At 34.0% G+C, this 12,417-nt stretch overlaps 1 protein-coding gene across 8 annotated transcripts in view; it reads left to right on the top strand.

Annotated features, from left to right (window-relative positions):
- Window positions 1-12,417, top strand: part of LRP1B (LDL receptor related protein 1B) — a 675,294-nt gene that overhangs the window by 526,001 nt on the left and 136,876 nt on the right. For all 8 annotated transcript variants that reach the window (XR_010432039.1, XM_064661626.1, XM_064661625.1 and 5 more), the window contains 2 exons: window positions 4,328-4,517; window positions 5,932-6,136. Coding sequence is in view for 7 of the 8 variants with exons in the window: in XM_064661626.1 (XP_064517696.1) it covers window positions 4,328-4,517; window positions 5,932-6,136 (395 nt within the window). In the remaining variant the exon portion in view is untranslated. The remainder of the gene's footprint in view (window positions 1-4,327; window positions 4,518-5,931; window positions 6,137-12,417) is intronic.

Here is a 12,417-nt window from a genome sequence, read left to right as displayed (position 1 = left end):
TTACAGGAATTTGGAGATTCATCAATAACCTCTAAAAAAATTATTTTAACCTAGAAACATATAAACTAACAAAAAAATTGTATTATCAATGATAACTTACTATACTGAAGGTTTGCCTGACCAGTGTACTGATGGCACTTCATCCAGCTCACACTACATGTTAGTGGGAACAAAGTTGTATTATCCATTGTAAGGATTTATTTAAATCTTGTATTGTTTTAGCACCTACTCTGCAAGTCTTATGTCATTGACTTGAAAGCTACCTTATTTATAGATTTCTGAAAGTATTAAGTGCGTCTCTTCTGTATTGGTGGAGTTTTCACTTCCATAAGTACACAGAACATGATAATACTAAAAGTTTACTGGCAAATAAAGGCGTGCTTGGTGTAAATCCTTCAGAATTAATCTTTTGGTGGAGCTAAGCAAATGCACTTAGTATGTGTTTGCAGCATAGTTTTCAATTTAATTTTAATATGTTTTTCTTGTCTTACATCAAAGCAATTTAATTCCCCTGATTATTTTTTATGAGGAAAGCTTTTTTTTTAGTCTCAATTTTTCTGTTTGAGGTATTTATGAAACCCTTATCATCCACGGGTTTGTCTCCTGAACCTTTTGATGGTTTCAGACTTAATTTGCTTGAAGATGTGATCATCTAGTAAAGCACCTTCTCTTCTTTAAAAAGCATATGTACATCAAGAAGTTTCTGAATTTTTATTACATAGAAACACAGACTGGTTTGGGTTGGAAGGGAACTTCAAAGATCATCCAGTTCCACCCCCCTGCCATGGGCAGGGACCCCTTCCACTATCCCAGGTTGCTCCAAGCCCTGTCCAACCTGGCCTTGAACACTTCCAGGAATGGGGCAGCCACAGCTTCTCTGGGCCAGTGCTTCACCACACTCTGATTAAAGGCTTTTTTAATCCTTAATTGGATATTGGATATTTTATTAGAGACAATTTTCAGAGCCTGATTCTGTTGTCAGGCTATTTTAAAGTGTTGAGTTGTTTTTTTTTCTTTTCAGTCAAAGTATTAATCATTGGCATTCCCATAAAGATGTAGATTTCTTGAGTCTTTGAATATTAGCTTCTTTATTTTCTTTTAAAGTTGTTCTCTTTGAAAGAAAGTGTTTTATTGATTTTGTTTTAGTTCTACTTCACTGAGAACATACGAATGTATGGCAAAGTTTTTTTGTAAAACTGCATATTTTAATTATTTTCTTAAAACATTTTTCATCTGTATGCTAAATGTTTGCTCGTCTCTAAATATGCCATAATTTTCCATGTATCTGTTTTCTAAAAATTTAATTACCATTTTGTAAATAGTAACATGGAATTAAACATTCTCCTGTCACGATTTACAGACCTTAACATGGAATTGCAGAATGATGTGTTCGTCCAGTGTCAGAATGTGAAGCTGTACTTTCTAATACCTGTGGAAAAATTGAGTTCTTCTCTTTAGTATAGAAATTAAAGTAAACCAACACATCTGGTATTGAAGAGCACTTTCATCATTCTAGTTGTGTTTTAATTCATCACATCTAGCTGTGGCAGGAACAACATCATTATCTTTTGTCAGCCTAAAACTCTACTGAAGCAATGTTATGTAACCAGTTTGCTCTCAAATTTCTTGACAGATTCAGACAAGAAACAAAGCTGAAGTTGTTAGAAATTCAAGAGGTTACATGAGGGAATTTTCTTTTTTTTTTTTCTGATAGACATCTTACAAATGAAGAACATTAAATGCTCTCATGTTTTGTTCATTACAAATAAAGTAAAGAACTGGTCAGAAAATGTCAATACCTTTGTCATTTTTTAATAGAATTGCAGAAAATCCAAGTTGGAAGGGACCCATGAGGACCACTGAAACCAACTTGTGATTCCACACAGGGAAACGTAATAGTTAGATAGTGAGTTGATATCTAAGAGCATTGGGTTTAGAGAATTTTATGTAGTTGCAAATTGGGGTTCAGCATATAATTTTAATGTAAATTAGTAGATTAAGTTAAAATTGTATTCCTGGCCCTTTATTTTAACAGTTATCAGACTTACTAAGCTTCTTTTAATTTCGGAGTTAGTGGAAGATTTGCAGGAAGTGACTAGGAAGTTTATCAGAACCCATATCTAGGTGGTACAGACCTCTGCCCCTGGGAGTGATCCCTGTTCCCAGATCAGGGAGCAGAGTGGTTCATATGTGCAGTGCTTGGCCTTGTGTCTCTGGGATAATTTGGGCAGTCCAAAATTGAATCCTGTGTTGTGTTCCTCTGGCTCTGAGAAATTGTCATTACTTTCAGGATTTCTTCTGACTCGTGTGTCTGTGTTGGTTGTTGGTCCTAAGGCTGATATTTTGATGCTATGATGTCAAAGGCATTTTCTGTATGTTACAAAACTTGGTTTGAGCAAGTTAATCTGTGTTTGAGGTGTGGAGATTTCAGGGATTGGGAGGTCTCTGTAGGCAAAAGGAACAAAACCTGATGTGATCTTGTTTACACTCCCCAAAGAGACTTGGTTTTGGGGTTTGGCTTTTGTTTTTTTGTTTTGTTTTTCAGAAAAAGTAACAAAATTTTGCTGGAAGAGTGCATGGATTACATCTCAGAAGGAATTAGTTGTTTCATTCAGGAAGGTTGCCCTGGGAAAAATAAATGCCCGTGGTGTGGGTGTTAAGAGGTGGAAGACCCAAGAATCAAGCAATTGGGTTTCAGTTCATATTAGGGACAAAACCCCTCCAGAACCTGCCTAAACCACAGTTAATTATAACCCTGCATTCAGACATGTTCCAGTTGGCTTTGGAATACTTCAGTAGGTATTTGCCCATCTCTGTCATGATATTTGAAAGAACTGAATGTTTTTTCAGTTCTTGATTTCTAAAACCTTCACTATATTTCAATATGTTTTTGATGCTTAAAATTAAACATAAATTTATAAGGCAGATAAAGAATGTGTGTAACCCACTCATCTTTTTGAAAATCAGAATTAATATCAAAAGGGTAATTTTTGTAAACCTCTTCTAAAGAGGTTTTTGTAATTTTCAAGTTGTTTTCAATGCCAGGTAAACTCTGTCTAATTTTGAATTACTTGTAAGTGAGCTGAAGATATCTTTTGTTTTTCCTGAATTCTATTTCATAAGTAGATAAACTATTTTTACACGTATTCACTTCCCTCTAAGGAATGTCTTCTTTTAAGACAGGTCACTGAGACTTCTCCCCAGATATGTCACAAAATGTAGTCAGATCATCTTCAAGTGCTTTAGAAAGAGAAATACAGAAACCTGATACATAATTATTTGCCTCATGGTTTTGAGTTATTTGCCTCAAAGTTTTGATTTAGTGTTTGCTGTTTCAGTGTGATAAAACTTACTTTGGGACTTTCTGTTCTGTCTGTATGAATTACACAGTAAATATTACATCTTTCAGCAAGCTGAATGGAAATTGTAATAACCAGCATAATGTAATCCTAATTATATTTCTAGATTTTTGCCTTCTGTAGCTCATTAATAAGCTGCGTGAACCTTCTGGTCTAAAAATATTTGTTTCTAACAAGATAATAAGTGAAGTTATCAGCATACATTTCTGTAGTAATTATAAGATAATGGTAGGAAATAATTGCTCCTATTCCTCATAGTCTGTCATTTTTGTATATTGGGACTAGATAGAGTTTATCTTTTCTGGATATTATGGTCTAGTTTCTTATTAATATTTTCTTTTCTTTCTAGCTCACAGTTTTTTATGTTGAATGAAAGAGTGTGGTATTGTGGCTTATTAAAATAATATATTGATGTTAAGACCTTCGGAGTTGGTATTTCTTTAGTACTTTTCAGGTGTTTAAAAAAAGCTCACACAGTTAATAACAACAGGACACTTTGATCCCTATTAATGTAATGTGTATCAGTGTCAGAAAATACATTGAAAGATCGTGCTAAATAATAAAAGTAACTAGTGAAAACATCCCAAGACTTGGTTTAAATGATATTTGAAGATGTGACTTAATTATTGCTGTCTTGAATAAATGCATGTTATTTCTAATATATCATCTGGGGACACTGTACTAAAATTTAATTTAATGATTGTTAGAATGAGCCAGTATATTACGGGGTTGTTAACAGGTGGTCTTGCTCTCTAGCTTTCTTTTTTTATTTAAATTTATGAAGAAAAAATTAAGATTTTGATTCCAATAAAAAAAAATAACAGCAGAAATGATAAAAGAATTGACAGACTCGGGCTGAAATAGCTGAACTCTGCGAGTCTGCAGGATCAGCTCTGAGAAGAAAAATAAAAACAAACGTCTTCTTGGCAGGTGTTTGATTTGCTCTGTCTGTAACCGTCTTCTTCCAGATGTTGGGTCAGTGGAGGGGCTTGCTTATCACAGAGCTTGGGACACCCTGTATTGGACCAGTTCCACCACATCCTCCATCACGAGACACACCGTTGACCAGAGGCGTCGAGGGGCTTTCAATCGGGAAGCCGTAATAACCATGTCAGAGGATGATCATCCACACGTGCTGGCTCTGGATGAATGCCAAAAGTATGTATTACATCTTCCTTACCAGATTTTAATTTCTGGCACTTCTTTATTTCACAGTCAGCTAATGCTGTGAAATACTGATACCTACGAAGGTTAAGTAGATTTCTTCGTTTAGGAGAAAATCGTTAATATATTTTATAAAGCAGTTGCAGAATTAAGGTGCAACGTTTTGTGTGTTTTCATGTTTCAAATAATAATTACGTTTTCATGGAATGTTAAAAAGTTCAAGCTGCTTTTCTTAAAAGTGAGCTAAATGCAAATTAATGAGTGGTTGAGTGATTTCATCAGACGCGTTACTCTTATTGCTTAAATTAAAAAAAAATATTTTAAGTATTTACAGAAAGGAATCTGAGTTTCTTGTGTGCAAATTATGGACCCACATGTTTATCTCATAAACCAGTGTAGTATAAAAGTATATAACAAGAGATGAACATTTACAGTACTTAAGGACAACATCCTGCAAAGAAGTCTTAGTTCCCTTTTGTCCACTCTAAAGAAGGCTGTATTTCTTAGTAAAATAGTAGGAAAGTTTATATTTCTACTCCTGTTAATAAATTCTTAAAAATTTGAGGTACTTTAATCTTCTCTGTTAATTCTGGAAAAAAGGCAACCTGCCTTTTCTACTTCTTGTAACTGTCTCTCCTTTGGCAAGGCTGGGCTCCATTAATTCATTATTAAATCCCATTTTTAAATTGGTAGCTGAATGTACAATGTTGCATGAGTAGTCAAGGTTATTTCCACGTGTGTCTTCATGTCCTGTTTATGCAAATTGAAAGTTTATGCTGTATTGTAAAATATGTTTATCCAGATATCAGAAATAAACCACCTAAATACTGATGGAGATTGTAATAAGAGAATGAGCAGGTTCTGATCAGTCTGTGAATTACATCCACAGCTCATTCCATAACATTTGTCCACCATTGTTAACCACAACAAGGGGCTGAATGAGCCTCCTGTAGAGCACATTAATGTGACTTTCTTCCCACAATCAACCTTCTGCATCCCAGTCCTTTGGTCTGTATCACATTTCTAAAATGGGAAAAGCTACAGGTTAATTTCACTGTTAGAAATTACAAATATACACATTAGCAGAATTAAGTTTATATCATTCCATAGCTTCTCTCTCTCTGTAATGGTTTATTAGTATACAGACATGATCAGAATTGAACAGATCTGTAAGAAGAAAAAATAATCTGTACTTGTATACAAATTAATGAACTAGGAAACTGCTATAATTTATAGGATATTGGATATTAAATTTTCTTATTCACCACTGATTATCACAATTACTCCTAGATGACATTCAAAATTGTCTGTGAAAGCATATGTGATTTTTTTCTGTTGCTCATTTCATAGAGAACTAAATTATAAAATGTATCTTATGGTTTTATTTGTTATTTTGATTTTAATACAGCTTAATGTTTTGGACTAACTGGAACGAGCAGCTCCCAAGCATCATGAGATCTACCCTCTCAGGCAAAAATGCACAGGTTATCATTAGTACAGATATTCTGACACCAAATGGACTGACCATTGATCACAGGGCAGAGAAACTTTACTTTTCAGATGGCAGCTTGGGAAAAATTGAGAGGTGTGAATATGATGGATCACAAAGATATGTAAGTAAAACAAAAATCCTGAATATACTCATTGTAAATCTGTTTGTTTGCATTTTTTAGCATCTTTGAAGTGAAAATGTTACAGAAACATTATTAATTGCCTAAGTTTCTCCCAGTATTAGTTGTATATTCGATTTAAAAGTTAAAACTTTATTGAGCTACAAATAATGCTCTATTTGCTCAGAATTTCTTTTCTGTATACTTGAGTGTTACTGGACAATTTTTTTTTTCTAACTGTACATCTTCCTTTACTCTTTCATCATAATTCTTTTTCTCATTGAGTGCCCTATTAGTTTCAGCTCAAGTAGAGCTTTTACCAGGAAGATGCTGAAGGCAGTTGGTCTGTGCTTGAGATTCTGTTGCATGTTTAGTGTTACACTTCTCATATTTCAAGAAATCTTCCTTTCAGGGATTTTGTACCTCACAAAGTTCAGGATAAAATGAATGAAGGACGTGTTCTGGCTTGTCTTCCATTCCTAGACATAAAAGTTAGTGTACATCAACTCACTTTGATATCTATTAACTTTAAAAAAGTCCTTCATATGCAGTATAAAAGCTTAAGAAATATTTTTGCATCCTAAATGAAAATTCCGTGTTTTTCTGGAATCTTATCCAGAAGTTCCACACACTTTGTTTAGACAAAATTTTCTTATCAGAACAAAATAAGAGAGCCGAGCTTGTAACAGCATCTAGTTTTGCATAATTTCCTTTTTCCTTTTGCTCTCATTTGTATAAATTAACCACAGCTCACTAATGTTTTCAGAAGCAGTAAATACATCAGAAACTGGACAAACCAAAGCTAGAAGGATTCTAAATTTTAAAGTCTTTGATTATATATTTATTGTGAAAATTGATTAACTTTCTTGGTTAACAGACAGAAGGCAGACTGGGGGTTTTCTTCGGAATTTTGTTCTGCTTTGTCATTTGGGAGATAAAAACAGGATGTTTTTCTTAAATTCTGCTTCCATTCAACAGTTCTGCTCAAATATATCCAGTCTTCTCTGTTCTTATTCCTGACCATTCTGAATAATTATGTATTTGGAAAGTCCCTCAGTTTTCTCTCTACCACATAAAAGTAATTTTCAAATGGTGTCTTGAGGGACTTGTCACCATCTTAAAATACAGATATAAGGAGTACATATAGGGATGAATATAGGAAGAGGAAATTACCCATTTATTTCTGATACTTGTCAGCTTTGTCAGCTATTTCCTTTGTAGGACTTGGATCACAATTTGAAAGTTGTAATATATTACATTATCCTTCCCTTGACTTCCTGTCCTTTATTTCTATTTTGTTATCAGTTTTGAAGACTGACAGTAAATTAGAGGATTTTTTGGATGTTACTCCATCACATGTATTAATCCACATTATTATAATTGTAAATGACAAACTGTCTTGAAGTAAGGTTCACTGGTCAATTAAAAACGTGTATTTAGAAGACACAAGCCACTTTTATCTCTTTGACAAGTAGGAAGTTGTGCTAATACTTCTTTGTGTGTGTGCCTGCAAGCTTATTTCTAATTCAGATACTTATTAAGTTCCTGGAGCTTAAGGATGTACAGCAGTAGTTATATACATTTTGTTCTGGGGATTTGCTTTGCTTAAATACATTGTCATCTCTATGTATGAAGTTATTTGTCTACATCACTACTATTTTTGTCACTTTTAAGACGGAAAAGAGAAAAATATCTCATTTAGATCACAAATAGTAAGTAATTTTTAAAGTAATTTCATCTTCTATGCTTTCTTCAGTAATTTTCTCTGAAAATAACCCTTCCTAGATTGGTTATTCTCTTCTTCCTCTTCCAGTTTGAGAAAAATTCCTAAACTATTTTCTTATGCTTTTTTTTCAGTTAGAATTATTTTTTCCCATTTATTTTGGCTGTATTTCTGCTTTTTGATGTATACCTCTGTCTTGTACTGCTGGTTCTTTTTTTTCATTTTGCAATTGTTTTTAGTTTTACTTTACTGATCCTGTTTTACTTAAGGTTTTTATCAGTTAAGTACAAGGTAATTAGTAGATATTTAAATAGTTTACTTCATCTTTGCACAGGGTATAACAAAATAGGAGATGGGACATGATGCAACTTAGCTGCAGGAACCATTACTAAAATCCACTTTTTAATGAGGCCTCTGGCTTTCAATTTGCATCAGCAAGACAAACTGTTTTCTCAGCCACTGGACATTAAAATGCTCAATTTTCCTACTATATGGCCTTTGGGGTTGGCTTTCTATCATTTTAACTCTTCTTCCCAGTTAAATAAATGGGAAAGCTCCTGACAGCAAAAAGCTGAGTCCATCATGATCTTCTGGAGGCTTCTTGGGAGGTCTGTTGTGTTACCTGTACAAGGATGTGCTACTGTTAATTGTCCTACACTGATACTTGTTTTGGGAGAATCAGCCAATTCTATTGCCAGAAACACTGATCTGAGTACTCACTTTTCCTGCATTAGTTAAATGAGGGTTGTCATACCAAAAAAAACACCCAGCAGGCTGTTTTAGTGCTTGCCTCACCAGCAGCACTTCAGCAGAGTTGCTGATCACCCTTTAGATGAATTCCTACTGATACAAGTAATACCAGAACCCAAGCTGGTAATTGCATTATTGATTTCATGAAATAATATTTCCAGGGCAGTTGTTTTACTTCTTTCACATGCTATCCAGCCTGACATGATCTCTGGTGTCTGTGACATTAGGAGAATACAAGTAATGATCATTTCACTGTTCTGGTGATCTGAGCTTCTTTAGGGTGTTTCAGTGTGGTTCTGCCATCAACCACCTGTCAAAAATAGTTTAAACAGACTACCCTTGTCCTCACTATCTCTGCTTCATTGCTCTCCAGCTTCAGTTAGGTTAACAAAGGTAGAAATTGGATAGTAGAACATGAAAGGCTAATGGTGATGTAATGAATTTTCTTCCAGACAGCAGCTTCTCTCTTCATTCCGCTCACCACAATAATCTAGTACAATGAATGAGTAGAAAATCATTTAGCAGTATTGAATTGACTCTTTTAAGTGGAGTGTAAGAGTTTATTGATTTTGTGTTGAGCTGATATGTTAATACTAGTATTAAAAAACTAGTAGTGGTTGCTGGAATACTCTTTCAATTTTGGAAATTTCTTTGTTACTTTTTTTTCCTTTTTATTACTTAAAATAAATAAAAGTTCTTGTGGGATTTTTGAAACATTTCTCATTCTGCTCTGTCAGATCTTCCTGATTGAAAAGCAAAAGTGGCAATTATTTTTTTTCACAATCACTCCCCCATTTTCTTCCATTTTTGCTCCTGCTCTCAGTTGGATTTAATATTGTGGCCACAGCTGTTTTTAGCTGCTTAGTGCTTTAATTATATCATTTTGTTCATGAACACAGAGACTGAGCCAACAGCAAATAAAGCTGATTTCATGTTTTAGACTTATTTTTCCAATAAATTGTGAGCTACTTTGATTTTTTTTGTTTTCTTCACTGTTCTCTAACATTTTACATGTGGAAAAACTAGAAAGATAGTTAAACTCCTGTGACAACCTGCCTGGTTGTTTTCTAACATTCAAGTTGGAATGTTTTGATCTCAGTTATAGTTTTGTAGGCCTACAAGTGTGATTGTTAGAATCAGTAAGGGCTTAGAGGTGTTTCTGGTAATTATAACCTTCATGTAATTGCAACCTGCCAGGAACTGTAACTTTCTGTTTCTAGAATATATGTTTTTATTCGGTTGTATTTCTGTATTAAAGCAATTAAACAATTTCCATCCTTGGTGTTCAATTTCTGTTGTATTCAGAAGCATTTTATCAGATCTGCTCTTCAAAATACCAAATGCAGAAATGGAAGCTGTAAGTTTGGCTGTGCATTTCTGAAATACTTGAGTTTATAATTGACAGCTAAAATTAATTTTCAAGCATTATATTTCTTTGTGGTAGAAATATTATTGGGGAATTTTGAGTAATTTTGGTCAATTCTGGAAAAGTCTTCATGATGACATCAATGTTACCTTGAGAAGTGGCCGAATAACTCACTAAGGCAGGATAAAAGTGACATCAACCAAGGTAGCGAGAACAAAGAGAAATCATGCAAAATGCTAGCAATTTTAAATGCAAAATGTCCAACTCCATTAAAATCAGAATATGCTAAAAAGTCTTAAAAAAGATTTTCACCAAGGTCTGAACATGAGCAGTTACAAAAAGATCCAGGTCCTGAATGTGATTCCGGGTTGAAGAATCACATTGCTGTATTCTCTGTGTGCTAATAAACAATCAGATGTGAAAACTAACCTGAAGGAAAATCATGTCAACTAGAAGGCAGATATTTTAATAAGCTTGGATGGTTGCCTGGAAAAAAAAATAAAATTGAGCCTGCTTTCCTTGTGGAAATCACTCAGTTTCTTCTGCTTCCCTGTGATTTTTTTACATGGCATTAGAAACAGTAATAGCAGAGAAACAAGAAATGCCAATAAAAATTGATGTTGTTAGCACATGCACAATTTACAACCTAGACATTTAAGTTCACTGTGGCTTGCCTTTACTATTTCCACCTATTATAATAGTTAGGGGAGCAAGAGTTATGTTCTGGGCTTTTTAATCAATTCCTCTTTCTGGACTAGTATAGATATTCTTGGCAGTTAATGGTACTAGAAGTGAAGTGGATTATTTTAATGTTCTCTATCCAGTAATATAAATACAGTAGTTCTAGTGGGAATGTTCTGTTCTTGATCCCTTTCTCTTGCAAATATGAATAAAAATAGTATTTGTTTCTCGGCTTTTTAAATGTTCACATTTCCCTTTAACATTCATCTGAAGAAACCCCAAACCAATACAGTGAGTGAAATACCCACCCCTGTTTAGTGAGTTGTTTTTCTAGGGAGTTCACTCCATTGACATTGATGCGTTGCTTTCTTTTCAGTAGTTCTGTAAAGTATTGCTAAGCTCAAACCTAATGAAAGTTATTCCCTAGCCAAAGGCAATAAAATCCTCTAATCCCTGAGAGGTAGAGAGCTGGTTGACACAGATCCAGCACTTTTAGTTTGGGACTGTTTGCTGAAATACCTTGAATGTCCAGTGTTGATAGCCTGGTAGAAATTAACTTAAAGAAGGAATTAGTGAAAAGATAAAACTAATCTCTAAAGCTATGGAGAATAAGATTATTTATAATACCTCAGGCTCCCAAAAAATTCTAGGAGATTGAACTAAATGCAATATTAGATGAAGTTTGTAATTTATGAGGTTGAAAATAAGTATTGTGACAATAATATGTGTGTAGTTTCAAAGAACATGGTTAATACTGTGTAATTTCCAGAGCTGTGTACTTGCCATTCCAAAGGAACAGAAAAGTACAGGCCTGTTACAGTTGCTTAATCTGTCATTCAGCTGAACTGCAAATTAAGGAGCAGCTGGAACACTGCAAATTTAGCACTGCAGTTTGGTCTTCAGTGCCTTAGATGTTCATTGCCAGCATGGAGGAACAGAAATGAACTGCTGAAGAGGAAGCACTTCTGATTTTGTTTCATTTTTCTTGGGTAATTCTACAGAAAGGGGATCTTGTTGTTCTTGGTAAATGTGGTATTCTAGTATGTCTTTTGTATCCTTTGCTGTGTGACTATTATTCAGGTTATTTAGAAGGCATTTTTGAAAGATAAAATAATTGAAACCAAAATCCATGCGTTAAAGATATAGCAATGATGCAAACAGAGTCTTCATTCAGACCAATCAACAAAAGCATGATTATTTTTAATAGTTTGTGACAGTGATTGGCACTGTTCTTCCACAAAACCCAACATAAACCTACACTAAAAAATTCTTCTAATTTCTTTTGCGGTAACAGGAATCTTCAGCACCAAATTTCTTTCTCTTGTCTTTAACATCCACTTCCACTTCTGGTTAACATTTTTGTCCAATAACGTCACAGTGTTGAAAGGGCAGAATTTGGACACTCCAGATCAAGGCTTATAGATTTGTTTATCCAGCAAGATATAGCATTTTGCTTTTTACTGAAGCAATCACATCAATAGCAAGCAAAACAAGGAGTCTGATCTAAATGTATATCTTTTTTTTGTGTGTCTTAAACAAATACATAAAAATTATGAATTATTTTATGTTTTACCCTGGCTGTGCAACTGATTTCCTTGTATTACAGTCTCATATTTTTTTTTCATAGATTCTTTTTCTATAATCTTTTAAGAACAGAATTCATAGCTTAATAATAAATATGCGGTACTGTTTTATGGCTTTAATTTTAAACAAAATACATTAGATAATTTTGACTAATGTAGTGTTCTGTATAAGTCAGTTCTG

Source organism: Pseudopipra pipra, chromosome 7 (assembly GCF_036250125.1).
Source record: "Pseudopipra pipra isolate bDixPip1 chromosome 7, bDixPip1.hap1, whole genome shotgun sequence".
In the NCBI taxonomy this organism is placed as follows: Eukaryota; Metazoa; Chordata; class Aves; order Passeriformes; family Pipridae; genus Pseudopipra; species Pseudopipra pipra.
Note: the sequence above shows the minus strand (reverse complement) of the source record. Positions and strands in the feature narration are given on the sequence as shown.